General features: G+C 43.9%; 1 protein-coding gene across 3 annotated transcripts in view; it reads right to left on the bottom strand.

Annotated features, from left to right (window-relative positions):
* Window positions 1-227: 227 nt before the first annotated feature.
* Window positions 228-13656, bottom strand: part of LOC129838510 (IQ motif and SEC7 domain-containing protein 3-like) — a gene marked incomplete at its 5' end in the record, with an annotated part of 72859 nt that continues 59430 nt past the window's right edge. The window contains 3 exon segments of one of the 3 annotated variants that reach the window (XM_055905535.1): window positions 228-4256; window positions 13017-13060; window positions 13469-13558. In XM_055905535.1, coding sequence (XP_055761510.1) covers window positions 3756-4256; window positions 13017-13060; window positions 13469-13558 — 635 coding nt within the window. 3 annotated transcript variants of the gene reach the window in all.

Below are 13656 nucleotides of genomic sequence, written 5' to 3'. Positions count from 1 at the left end.
GTTCTGATATTGTACATTCTGTATGATGTCTATGTTGACTTGTGTCTGTATTCCGCTTGGATATTGTCTATTGCTGGCTGCACCTTCTCACTGAGGCACATTGCATTGTGGGTTTGTGTAAATGTACTTGGGAGAATAAAGGTGACTCTGATACAGTGTAATAGAACGTTGTGTGTACTACACCCAGTCATACAGCACAACAGAGGGAAAGAACAGGAGACATCCAGTATGGTGAATAGACTGAAACCATCTTTAATAGCATGTTGATATACTGCAGAACAAAAGACAGGTAAAGAGGGATTCAAAGCCAATTGAGGGAGGTGATGGTTAAAACCTTTGCCCAGATTCAACAAGTCCGTCCTCCTAAAACATTCCCTTCCTCATTGTGTGACAATAGAACAACATAGGTGACAGAAAACCCCCAGAAGGGAAGGGTTCCACGTGTCACCCGAAATGACAGCAGTGCATTTTTAGCATCACAGAGCCCTTTCGTCTATATTCAAAGAAAAAGGTTAGTCATTTTAACTAACTTACAGTAGCATTCAATCAATTCCACTAAACCTAATTTTTGCTGCTTGAGACTCCATTCGTGGGAGACAGTCACATTTTCACCCACAAAGACAATGATAGGCTTCTCACATTCTGATGCATTGTGGGTGAACTGACAGAATAATGACATATTTATCCCCTGTGCTGCACTCTGTCAACTTCAGTCATGCACAACAAACTTGACTTTGAAGGGAAAGCATGTATCACAGTATCAATAGGCCTCCTATACATACAAAACCAATGTCATGCCTGGTTGAAGAATCACATTCACTCCACATTTCGAATTGACAACGACTAAAGGAACAGAAAACAGATTACCTTGTTCTTAGAGTGTGAAATGGATACAGACACAGCTCTCTGGTTTGCCATGGGCTGTTCAACACTAAAGAGACAGCGAGCGTCCCAAATGGTACCCTATTCCCTCTCTACGGCACTAATTTTGACCAGGGCCTATAGGTCAAAAGTAGGGGACTATGAGGGAACAGTGCACTATTTGGGACACTGACACAGTGAAGTATTTGAAATATGTAACCCTGTTTTAAACACCCTTCAGCAGTTAATATAACATAGCCTTGTGTCTATTGAAACTGACACATTAAATAAAGAGAGAAAAAGGGGAAGGATCTCCGCTGAAGAGATTTGTGTGAGATCTCCTCTTGGTGAGCGGGAGTCACGATGCTGCGGTGGGCATGGGACAATCTCCACACACACACACACACAGGAGATATGGGATACATATCACATTTGGTATATCACAGACACACACACACACACACCACAGTCAACCTCTCAGCCTCCACAGCAGCGTGGCGCAATAGATTGTTTTTCCAGGAGCTCGCTCCTCACAGATGAAGTAGACTGAGATTGGAGATGAGATGGAGACCTCCACACAGCAGGTTGGTAATTATCTGAACTAGCGGCAGGGCTGGATGAGAGGAGGCCAGGAGGGCCAGCCGAATACATACTCCACACCACCTGATGTAGCTCATGTTTTAAACATGGGCACAATCAGACCAGAGCAGTCGATTAACTATTTCAGATAAATGACATTTTGTTGACCTTAGCATTTACATGGATGGAGATAACTCGTTTGTCCTCTCTGACAACCCAATTTGATATTTAACAAACTAAGCTGAGCGAAAAGCGAGAGATTAAGATTATTCTTGTCCCCTTCAATACAGATGAGCAAATAACAGACAAAACATTTGAGTGCTGTTATGAGTGATGTGAATATTGGAGTACTAAGCTTTTAAAAAGTCAAATAAAAAGGCTTGATAATGATACACAGAAGAAGCAGCATTGAGAAATTACAAGTGTCATGTTTATCCAGTGCATATCTTTAACATAATGAGTGTGTTGCACTCCAAAATACACTGGGAAATCATTTTGGTTGGATTGTATTGGCAGACAGATCTACAGACTGGCAAAGGGCGAATAGTGGGAAATACCAGTCTTATTGGCTGTGATTAGGGCCTGGAGTTATTTCTGTTCCTAGTTATGCTCTCAGCATAACAGCACATGCATACAATAAATGTGCAATCTAAACCATTCCAGAACATTCCAGAACATTTACGTCAAGAATTCCTGAGCTGAATATAACAATGACGATAGCAAATAAAGAGCTTATTTCCTGGGCTGTTATTGGCTTTTGGTTTGGCAGTAAGCCTTCTGATTGATTGCCTTGCCTTCATATGCCATCATCCTTAGCTACAGTAACTGAACGGGGATCTGTGGAGGATGACAGTGGAAGTGTGTTTCCTGATAATAGAAAATAAAGAAAAACAACATCACAGAGAGTGACAAATAACACACCTCCTCAGATCACAGAGAGAGAGACAGAAAGAGACGAGAGAGAGACAGAGGGAGAGCGAGAGAGAGAGACGAGAGAGAGACAGAGAGAGACAGAAAGAGACGAGAGAGAGAGAGACAGAGAGCGAGAGAGAGAAACGAGAGAGAGACAGAGAGAGACAGAAAGAGACGAGAGAGAGAGAGAGACAGAGAGGGAGAGAGGGAGAGAGACGAGAGAGAGACAGAGAGGGAGAGAGAGACAGAGAGAGAGCGAGAGAGAGAGAGAGAGAGAGTGAGAGGGGAGATAGAGAGGGAAAGAGGGGGGAGATAGAGAGGGAGAGAGAGACAGAGAGAGACAGAAAGAGACGAGAGAGAGACAGAGAGGGAGAGAGAGAGAGAGAGAGAGAGACGAGAGAGAGACAGAGAGGGAGAGAGAGACAGAGAGAGAGAGAGAGAGAGAGAGAGAGAGAGAGAGAGAGAGAGAGAGAGGGAGGGAGGGAGAGAGAGACAGAGAGGGAGAGAGAGACAGAGAGAGAGAGAGAGAGAGGGGAGAAAGAGATACAGCAGTCTCCCATTTCAATAAATAAATCCACATTCCAAACAACGATTGCAAACAAGGAGACAAGGAGACATTGCAAACAAGGAGACAGGTTGCACTGAAATATCGCTAGCTGTAATTATTTTTATATGTAGGGTACTCCTCGAGGTGAGAGCGGAGGAGATTCTGAGTTCTTCTAGTTTTCTTCTAGCCGAGTACAAAGTAGTCCGTTTGGTGGAGATTTCCGTAATTTTGGCACACACATTGTTCAGTCATTGTCAATCAAATGCACACACACATAGTAGAGATGAGGTTAGGATATGAATGGTAAAAGTGAACAAAAGTCGTTCTTAGATTAAGTTCAATCTTGGAGTGAATCTCCAAGACATTCACGTAGTCTGTGGAATCCATCTGAATCTAGTTGGTTGGTGCTGGATTTTGTACTACGTCCTTCCTTGTTAACTACTAAAGATCCATCCAGAAAACTAAAGAAACCAATGATATTATCTATATTTAAAGAGTTAAAACTGACAAAACTGTTATAGAAATTTGTTAAAACTACATAATATTTCAAAATACACATGGAATCAAGTAAAATTCGTCTTCTTTTTCACTTGGATTATTCTCATGACGTTACTCCACACCTCTTTTTAAATATTTACCTCGATTCATCTTTTGTCGTTATTTCCTTAAATATATGCATATAGATGTGTTAACTTTTTTATAGCTCTGTCTCTGTATGTATAGCATGTACATATGTTCTGTTAGTGACGTGGTCGGGGTGGGTGGGGTTGGGCTGAGGTTGGGAGGGAGGTGTGAGGTTGGGGTGAGGTCAGGTGGGTGAGGGGGGGGGGGGGTCATTGGTTCATTGGTCTCTTATTTACAGCAGGCTTCGAGAGCCACTTGGGGTCCTCTGGAGGCTGAGGCGGGGGTCCGCCGGGGGGATGTACTGGTGGGGGTGGTTGTAGGGGGGAGGAGGAGGGGGTAAGGGGGGCTGGTGACCGTCCTTGCTCTCTGGCGACCTCACAGGAGTGGAGGCGGCCGATCGGACGACCTGGTGGTGGTGGGCATGGTGATGATGATGGGCGTGGGTGGGGGTGTGGCTGAGGAAGGCCTCCACGCGGCCATGGCCGCTGTTGTCCAGGACAATCACCTTGACAATCTGCTGGCACTGGATGAGTGTGTCGGTCCGAAGGTCGCCCATACTGATTGGCTGGAGCTGCTGCAGGTGGTGGAGGGGGGTGCCGGCGGCTGACTGAAGCTGCGGCTGCTGCAAGAGCTCCCCCCGGTGGTTAAGAAGGGCTCCAACACTCTCGGGGCTCCGGGGCAAGCTCCCGCTGCTGCTGAGCTGGTACGTATGAAGCCTGTTGTGAATTGACACCTAGTTTAGAAAACAGCCAGAGACAGCATCAAATGTTATAAGACTGGCCTCCTTCTAGTGCTCCCTCAGCCCTCTTCTCTTTTTTTGGGTGACACCACATCACAACTGGCATGCGTGGGGTGGGGGGTGGGGGAAGAGAGGGGGAGGGTTGGAGGGCGAACGTGCGCCACCTGGTGCTGGGGGGACCAGTTCAGACTGGGTCCTGGAAGCATTGGTGTAGAGGTGGGAGAGGTGGGGGGAGGCTGTGGATAAAGGGGGGGTGTGAGGGTGTCAGTTGAGAGGAGAGGTGTGGGTCAGTTGTTTATTTTGGGGGAGCCTGGTGGTTCTAAAGGAGTCAGTGCCTCCCTCTCAAACCACTGTGCACCACTAAGGGTCACTGAACACTGGGGGTGAAGGAGAGAGGGAGGGGTGTTTTTAGACGGCCATTGAACATAGAAGGGGGGGATTAGAACTGGAGACGAAGGTGAAACCAACAGGGGGAGGGGACGAGACATCCACAGACATCACAGGCAATACTCATCAGAATGCATGCCTCTCATCATTTTACAACACATTTTAGCAGGCCCTGTCACTCGCCAAGCCTGCTCTGTTCAGAAGGCCTGATCACTCACCAAGCTTGCTCTGTTCAGCAGGCCTGATCACTCACCAAGCCTGCTCTGTTCAGCAGGCCTGATCACTCACCAAGCCTGCTCTGTTCAGCAGGCCTGATCACTCACCAAGCCTGCTCTGTTCAGCAGGCCTGATCACTCACCAAGCCTGCTCTGTTCAGCAGGCCTGATCACTCACCAAGCCTGCTCTGTTCAGCAGGCCTGATCACTCACCAAGCCTGCTCTGTTCAGCAGGCCTGATCACTCACCAAGCCTGCTCTGTTCAGCAGGCCTGATCATACCGTAAAAGATCCAGGAGGGTTTTGACATCCTACTTAAACATGACGTCCCATGAAGTTTCCGAAGAAACTCTTTCTTTTTCTACCTGTGAAACTTTTTCGGTTAAAAACTAAAGCATTCTCACTGGGGGTTGTGTACATCCTACATAGTTTGGTGTTGCAGGGAGAATTACTTTGTCTTCGATTCCTATTTAGTCCTATGACTACAAACAGTATTCCCATGTTTTGAAAAGGTCCTTAAAAGCTACAAGAGCAAGTATGTGCAAGTCTTCGATGGCATAACACATTTGCGCATGTTTCGCAACAAATGGACTTCTTAATTCACTATAAACACTATGCTTCCATTCAGTCTCAAAGCGAGCACTGCTTTGCTTGCAGGGTGAAAGGCCACTACTTGGCTAATCAGCTGTATGACTCCTCCCCAGCAGTACTCATGCAGCTTGGGTACCTTCACAGTTCCCCTCATCTCCCCAAACATATGGGTCTTGGAACGAAGAGATATGTTGGGAAATGTCTAGTTGTCTACACAACCAGAATGAGCTGAGTTTCATTACAGAGCACTTGTAGGTGGATTCTCGGTGGAGTCTGCTAATCAGCCGCTGAACACATTTGCGGTGTAGCTCGTATGCAAATTAGATCTAAATCAGCCTCATTATGTATGCAGGCATGTGTAATTTCCACCAGGAAGTGCTTGTCATGGAGGAATATGTTCCCTTTCGTTATGGAAATGATTAAACACTTAAAGTGCCTTTGGAAAGTATTCAGACTCCTTGACTTTTCCACATTTTGTTACATTACAACCTTATTCTAAAATGGATTAAATAAAAAAATCTCCTCAGCAATCTACACATAATACCCCATAATGACAAAGCGAAAACTGGTTTTTGCTAATTTTTGCAAATATATAAAACCTTTAAAACAGAAATACCTTATTTACATATGTATTCAGACCCTTTGCTGTGAGACTCGAAATTGAGGTGCATCCTCAGGTGCATCCTGTTTCCATTGATCGTCCTTGAGATGTTTCTACAACTTGATTGGACTACACCTGTGGTAAATTCAATTGATAGGACATGATTTGGAAAGGCACACACGTCTATATAAGGTCCCACAGTTGACAGTAAATGTCTGAGCAAAAACCAAGCAATGAGGTCGAAGGAATTGTCCGTAGAGCTCCGAGACAGAATTGTGTTGAGGCACAGATCTGGGAAACGGTACCAAAACATTTCTGCAGAATTGAAGGTCCCCAAGAACACAGTGGCCTCCATTATTCTTAAATGGAAGAAGTTTGGAACCACCAAGACTCTTTCTAGAGCTGACCGACCTGCCAAAATGAGCAATCTGGGGAGAAAGGCCTTGGTCAGGGAGGTGACCAAAAACCCGATGGTCACTCTGACAGAGCTCAATAATTCCTTTGTGGAAACAGGAGAACCTTCCAGAAGGACAACCATCTCTGCAATACTCCACCAATCAGGTCTTTATGGTAGAGTTGCCAGACGGAAGCCACTCCTCAGTAAAAGGCACATGACAGCCGCTTGGAGTTCGCCAAAAGGCACCTAAAGACTCCCAGACCATGAGAAACAAGATTCTCTGGTCTGAGGAAACCAAGATTAGACTCTTTGGCCTGACTGCTAAGTGTCACGTCTGGAGCAAACCGGCACTATCTCTACGGTGAAGCATGGTGGTGGCAAAATCATGCTGTGGGGATGTTTTTCAGCGGCAGGGACTGGGAGACTAGTCAGGATCGAGGCAAAGATGAACAGAACAAAGTACAGAGAGATCCTTGATGAAAACCTTCTCCAGAGCTCTCAGGATCTCAGACTGTGGCAAAGGTTCGCCTTCCAACAGGACAATGACCCTAAGCAGACAGCCAAGACAACGCAAGAGTGGCTTCGGGACAAGTCTCTGAATGCCCTTGAGTGCAGCCAGAGCCCGGACTTAAACCTGATCGAATATCTCTGGAGAGACCTGAAAATAGCTGTGCAGCGACGCTCCCCATCCAACCTGACAGAGATTGAGAGGATCTGCAGAGAAGAATTGGAGAAACTCCCCAAATACAGGTATGCCAAGCTTATTGTCTCATACCCAAGAAGACTCGAGGCTGTAATCGCTGCCAAAGGTGCTTGAAAAAAGTACTGAGTAAAGGGTCTGAATAATTTCAGTATGTAAATGTAATATTTCAGTTCATTTAAAAAAAATATATAAATTAGCAAACATTTCTAAAAAAACAGTTTTTGCTTTTTCATTATGGGGTATTGTGTTTAGATTGAGGAGAAAAAAACAATTTAATACATTTTAGGCTGTAACCTAACAAAATGTATAAAAAGTCAAAGGGTCTGAATACTTTCCAAAGGCACTGTAAGATAGGAGCGACTAACATAGGAAGGGACTTTGGGATGGTAGGCTAGGCTTTAGACCAGGGATCATCAACTAGATTCAACTGCGGGACCATTATTTATTGAGTGGATGGTCAGGTGGCCAGAAGATAATTACAAATCATTTGTAGATTGCAAATTGACTGCAAGAAGCCCAAACAGATATAATATTTGATTAGAACATAATCATATCAAACATTGCTTACATTTATATACAGTATGATCACGTCTCTCTATTATGCGTGGGAACCAGGGCATGAAATGAACACCAGCCACCCGCCAAATGCAGGTAGATTTAGATATTGTCGGGTAAGAATGTCTATTTCCCCAGCCACGTTGGCGGGTGGTCAATTTGCAGGGCTCTACAGTGGAGCATTATGTTCGCATTTGTGAATAAAAATAGAGTCAAAGGTCAAGTATGAACATAATGTGCGATTTGTAGCAGAAAAATGCTGATGTAGTTGTTTCCAAAGTATTTCTGCTGCTTTGTTTCATAGCTGCTAATCGCACAAAGAAATACAAAATCCTACATCCCACCTTGCGCAGCAACAGCTTTGCCCACTGTCAGTGAAGCGCTGATATATTCATTTTTGGAGGAGCAGGTACAGGTCAGTAAAGTGAGACAGATTTTTTCATCTACTTGACACAGTGGCTGGTGGACCAAAAATGAATGTTTAGGCCCCGGTGGGAATATTTGGGAACAGATTTCCCAAATTAAAATAACTTGGAGTTGATTTCCTGGTGTCTGTTGTTATCTTAGTCTTTTATGTCCAACAATGAAAACGTTTTGCTCAGTAAACTTGGGGGGCCAAATAAAAAAACCCGCATGCCAACCTCGGTCCACGGGCCACCAGTTGGGGAGCCCTGCTTTAGATTATTATGCAAGCTTGGTAATGGAACTGTGACAAGAATGACTATTGACAGGTCCATATTGATTTTTCATGAGGGTTTCAGCTCCGTATTGCCCTTAAGCTAGACGGATGACATGGATGCCATTTCCATCGGGGCTTTTGATGTACATTTATTCATAATGTAATAAACTAGATCTTTTATCTTTTATCATCCGTCCTTAACGAACAATGAGTCACGCTCTGCCTTTGATTTCTCTCCCTCGTCCCTCCCTTTCTCCTTCCATCTCTCCCTCTGGCACACATATTCAGCAGGCTGGACATACTGCAGATTGTGTCTTACAGGCTGTATATAGATCATGGGTGCAACATGAATCCACCTGTTGTTATGTGATTCATGACTGTAACTTCAGATATCATAAATGGCACATAATTAATCAATGAAAAACATTTCTCTATACATGCTACACTTTATCCAGACTAAATAGACTCATGGCAGAGCAGAGGTGGGCAAGGGCAAATGGAGCCCCCCGTGTATTGAGAGCTCACAGGGGGACGCGGCGGCGTTGGCTGCCTATCTGGTTGTCTCCTGGAGACGGGGCTATCAAACTGACCCTATACCCAGCACCGCTGCATTTCGACAGCTTACGTCCTCGCTCACAGGGGGTTGACATTTCAGCGTGGGGAGGAGGTAAGAGACTGTAGGAGTAGAGCGAAGGGACATGATCTCTAAGACCAACACCTACTCTAGCCACCTTGGCCTTGGGAGGTACGACACACCTACAACTACAATACACCTCCATCACTAATAATGCAACTCCAAATCTGCATTTAACCCAGTCCTTTAACCCAGCAGATACTGTATGTATAATGTATCTTAAAGATGATCAAAACCAAATGAACTATACCGAAGTGGGCCTGTGGACTGTTAGAACAAATAAAGCCTTGTTTCAATGGAGACCGAGCACACTGCCTCTTGTTAAACAGGCTCTGAATGTCACATTGGCCGGGTGTGTTTGCCTCTGTGCACCAGTCCTCTGGCGGAGGGATACAAAAGGTCATGTAGCACCACCAGAGTGGTAATTTCAAATCCCTCTGGGTACTGTAGTTCTGCTGATCATGTGGAATGTGGAATGCTACGTTTTCTCACAGAAACATACACACAGCTGTATTGTGGTAGGTTATGTCAACTGAATAAAAGTTGAAACACCCTCTAGAATTATGGTAATTTACCATGGTAATTTGCCATTTCGATTCTCTCATTCTCTCACTCACCTGAAAGCCCCAAGGGCCACCTCCAAACCTCTGGCCCAGGCTATACAGTTGAAGTCGGAAGTTTACATATACTTAGGTTGGGGTCATTAAAACTTGTTTTTCAACCACTACACAAATTTATCGTTAACAAAGTCGGTTAGGACATCTACTTTGAGCATGACACAAGTCATTTTTCAAACAATTGTTTACAGACAGATTATTTCACTTATAATTCACTGTATCACAATTCCAGTGGGTCAGAAGTTTAAAAACACTAAGTTGACTGTGCCTTTAAACAGTCATGTCATGGCTTAAGAAGCTTCTGATTGATATAAATGAAGGTGTACCTGTGGATGCATTTCAAGGCCTACCTTCAAACTCAGTGTCTCTTTGCTTGACTTCATGGGAAAATCAAAAGAAATCAGCCAAGACCTCAGAAAAAAATGGTAATTTCCAAACACCTGAAGGTACCGCGTTCATCTGTACAAACAATAGTATGCAAGTATAAACACCATGGGACAACGCAGCCGTCATACCGCTCAGGAAGTAGACGCGTTCTGTATCCTAGAGATGAATGTACTTTGGTGCGAAAAGTGCAAATCAATCCCAGAACAGCAGCAAAGGATCTTGTGAAGATGCTGGAGGAAACGGGCACAAAAGTATAGCTATCCACAGTAAATCGAGTCCTATATCAACATAACCTGAAAGGCTGCTCAGCAAGGAAGAAGCCACCACTCCAAAACCACCAGACTACGGTTTGCAACTGCACATGGGGACAAAGACTGTACTTATTGGGGAAATCTCATCTGGTCTGATGAAACAAAAACAGAACTGTTCGGCCATAATGACCATCTTTATGTTTGGAGGAAAAAAAGGGAGGCTTGCAAGTCGAAGAACACCATCCCAACCGTGAAGCACGGGGTGGCAGCATCATGTTGTGGGGGTGCTTTGCTGCAGGAGGGATTGGTGCACGTCACAAAATAGATGGCATCATGACGAAGGACAATTACGTGGATATATTGAAACAACATCTCAAGACATCAGTCAGGAAGTTAAAGTTTGGTCGCAAATGGGTCTTCCACTTGGACAATGACCCCAAGCATATTTCCAAAGTTGTGGCAAAATGGCTTAAGGACAACAAAGTCAAGGTATTGGAGTGGCCATCACAAAGCCCTGACCTCAATCCCATAGAAAATTTGTGGGCAGAATTGAAAGCGTGGACGAGCAAGCAGGCCTACAAACCTGACTCCGTTACACCAGCTCTGTCAGGAGGAATGGGCCAAAATTCACCTAACTTAGCTTGGGGAGCTTGTGGAAGGCTACCCGAAACGTTTGACCCAAGTTAAACAATTTAAAGGCAATGCTACCAAATAATAATTGAGTGTATGTAAACTTCTGACCCACTGGGAATATGATGAAAGAAATAAAAGCTGAAATAAATAATTCTCTCAACTATTATTCTGACATTTCACATTCTTAAAATAAAGTGTTGATCCTAACTGACCTAAGACAGGGGATTTTATGAGGATTAAATGTCAGGAATTGTGAAAAACTGAGTTTAAATGTATTTGGCTAAGGTGTATGTAAACTTCCGACTTCAACTGTATATAATGCAGTAACCACTTCCCATATTTCTACCTATTACTATTACCTACCTATCTAGAACAATTACTAAGGACATTTACAGTACCAGTCAAAAGTTTGGACACACCTACTCATTCAAGGGTTTTTATTTATTTTTACTATTTTCTACATTGTAGAATAATAGTGAAGACATCAAAACTATGAAATAAAACATATGGAATCATATAGTAACCAAAAAACTGTTAGAAAAATCAAAATATATTTTATACTTGAGATTCTTCAAAAGTAGCCACCCTTTGCATTGATGACAGCTTTGCATATCAATTAACAGGTGTGCCTTGTTAAAAGTTAATTTGTGGAATTTCTTTCCTTCTTAATGCATTTGAGCCAATCAGTTCTGTTGTGACAAGGTAGGGGGGTATACAGAAGATAGCCCTATTTGACAAAAGACAAAGTCCATATTATGGAAAGAACATCTCAAATAAGCAAAGAGAAACGACAGTTAAGACACAAAGAACTTTTAAAGTTTCTTCAAGTGCAGTCGCAAAAACCATCAAGCGCTATGATGAAACTGGCTCTCATGAGGACTGCCACAGGAAAGGAAGACCCGGAGTTACCTCTGCTGCAGAGGATTAGTTCATTAGAGTTATGAGAATCAGAAATTGCAGACCATATAAATTCTTCATAGAGTTCAGGTAACAGACACATCTCAACATCAACTGTTCAGAGGAGACTGTGTGGATCAGGCCTTCATAGTGGAATTGCTGCAAAGTAACCACTACTAAAGGACACCAATAAGAAGAAGAGACTTGCTTGGGCCAAGAAACTCAAGCAATGGACATTAGACCGGAGGAAATCTGTCCTTTGGTGTGATGAGTCCAAATTTGAGATTTTTGGTTCCAACCGCCATGTCTTTGTGAGACGCAGAGTAGATGAACGGATGATCTCTGAATGAGTAGTTCCCACCGTGAAGCATGGAGGAGGAGGTGTGATGATTTGTTTAGAATTCAAGGCACACTTAACCAGCATGGCTACCACAGCATTCTGCAGCAATACGCCATCCCATCTGGTTTGCGCTTAGTGGGACTATCATTTGTTTTTCAACAAGACAATGACCCAAAACACACCTCCAAGCTTTGTAAGGGCTATTTGAGCAAGAAGGAGAGTGATGGAGTGCTGTATCAGATGACCTGGCCTCCACAATCACCTGACCTCAACCCAATTTAGATGATTTGGGATGAGTTGGACCGCAGAGTGAAGAAAAAGCAGCCAACAAGTCCTCAGCATATGTGGGAACTCCTTCAAGACTGTTGGAAAAGCATTCCTCATGAAGCTTGTTGAGAGAATATCAAATATAAAATATACTTTTTTGGTTACTACATGATTCCATATGTGTTATTTCATAGTTTGATGTCTTCACTATTATTCTACAATGTAGAAAATAGTACAAATAAAGAAAAACCCTTAGTAGGTGTGTCCAAACTTTTGACTGGTACTGTATATGGATATGTCATGCTATATGGGGGCAAGATTTGTTGTCTGATCTGAGTTCAATAAGGCCAATAGTTTGTTCATTAGGGTCAATAGTGAGTTCAATAGGGTCAATAGTGAGTTCAATAGGGTCAATAGTTAGTTCAATAGGGTCAATAGTTAGTTCAATAGGGTCACACTCACCCATCCACTCACATACAGATGCACTAGCGTTATGCTAGGTCAGGCTAACTTCTGTGGTGCCTAGGCCTCTCCTCCAGTGACAATAGATACAAATAAACACTTACCTGCATTAAGACTTGGCCTATCAGTGAGTACTTACCTCCACTGCATTGTGTCCACTGTTCTCATCCAGGTCCTGCTTGCCTGTCAATCAAAATGACACCAACATAAGAGCTGACGGCAGCAACATGAGGCCAAAATCAGTGGCGTGTGTGTGTTTTTGGTTTTACTGTCCTTGTGGGGACCAGACGTCCTTACAAGGATAGTTAAACAAGGAAAATCCGGACACTTGGGGACATTTCACCGATCCCCACAAGGAAAAATTAGGTTAGGTTTAGGGGTTTGGGGTTAGGTTAGGTTTGAGGTTATGGTTAGGTTAAGGGTAAATAGGATTTTGAATGAGAAACAATTGTTTGGTCCCCACAAGGATTGTAAAACAAATGTGTGTGTGTGTGTGTATGCGTGCGTGTGTGTCTGGAGAGTAGTATGTTTTACAGTATTGCATGTTAGTTTAGGTTAGGTGCACAAACACATGTGTACACAGACACACACCTGACGGGGAGCCCTGTTTGCTGCGTAGCTCCAGAGTGCCATTGTTCTTAGCTGACACTCCCTTCGAGCCCTGTTGTTTCTCCAACTCCCCTACACAGGACAGAAGACAGTCATCAGAGAGCGCGAGAGAGAGAGAGAGAGAGAGAGAGAGAGAGAGAGAGAGGCAGAGCGTGAGAGAGAGAGAGAGA

The sequence above is a fragment of the Salvelinus fontinalis genome, chromosome 39 (assembly GCF_029448725.1).
Source record: "Salvelinus fontinalis isolate EN_2023a chromosome 39, ASM2944872v1, whole genome shotgun sequence".
In the NCBI taxonomy this organism is placed as follows: domain Eukaryota; kingdom Metazoa; phylum Chordata; class Actinopteri; order Salmoniformes; family Salmonidae; genus Salvelinus; species Salvelinus fontinalis.
This window is presented reverse-complemented; position numbering and strand designations above follow the sequence as displayed.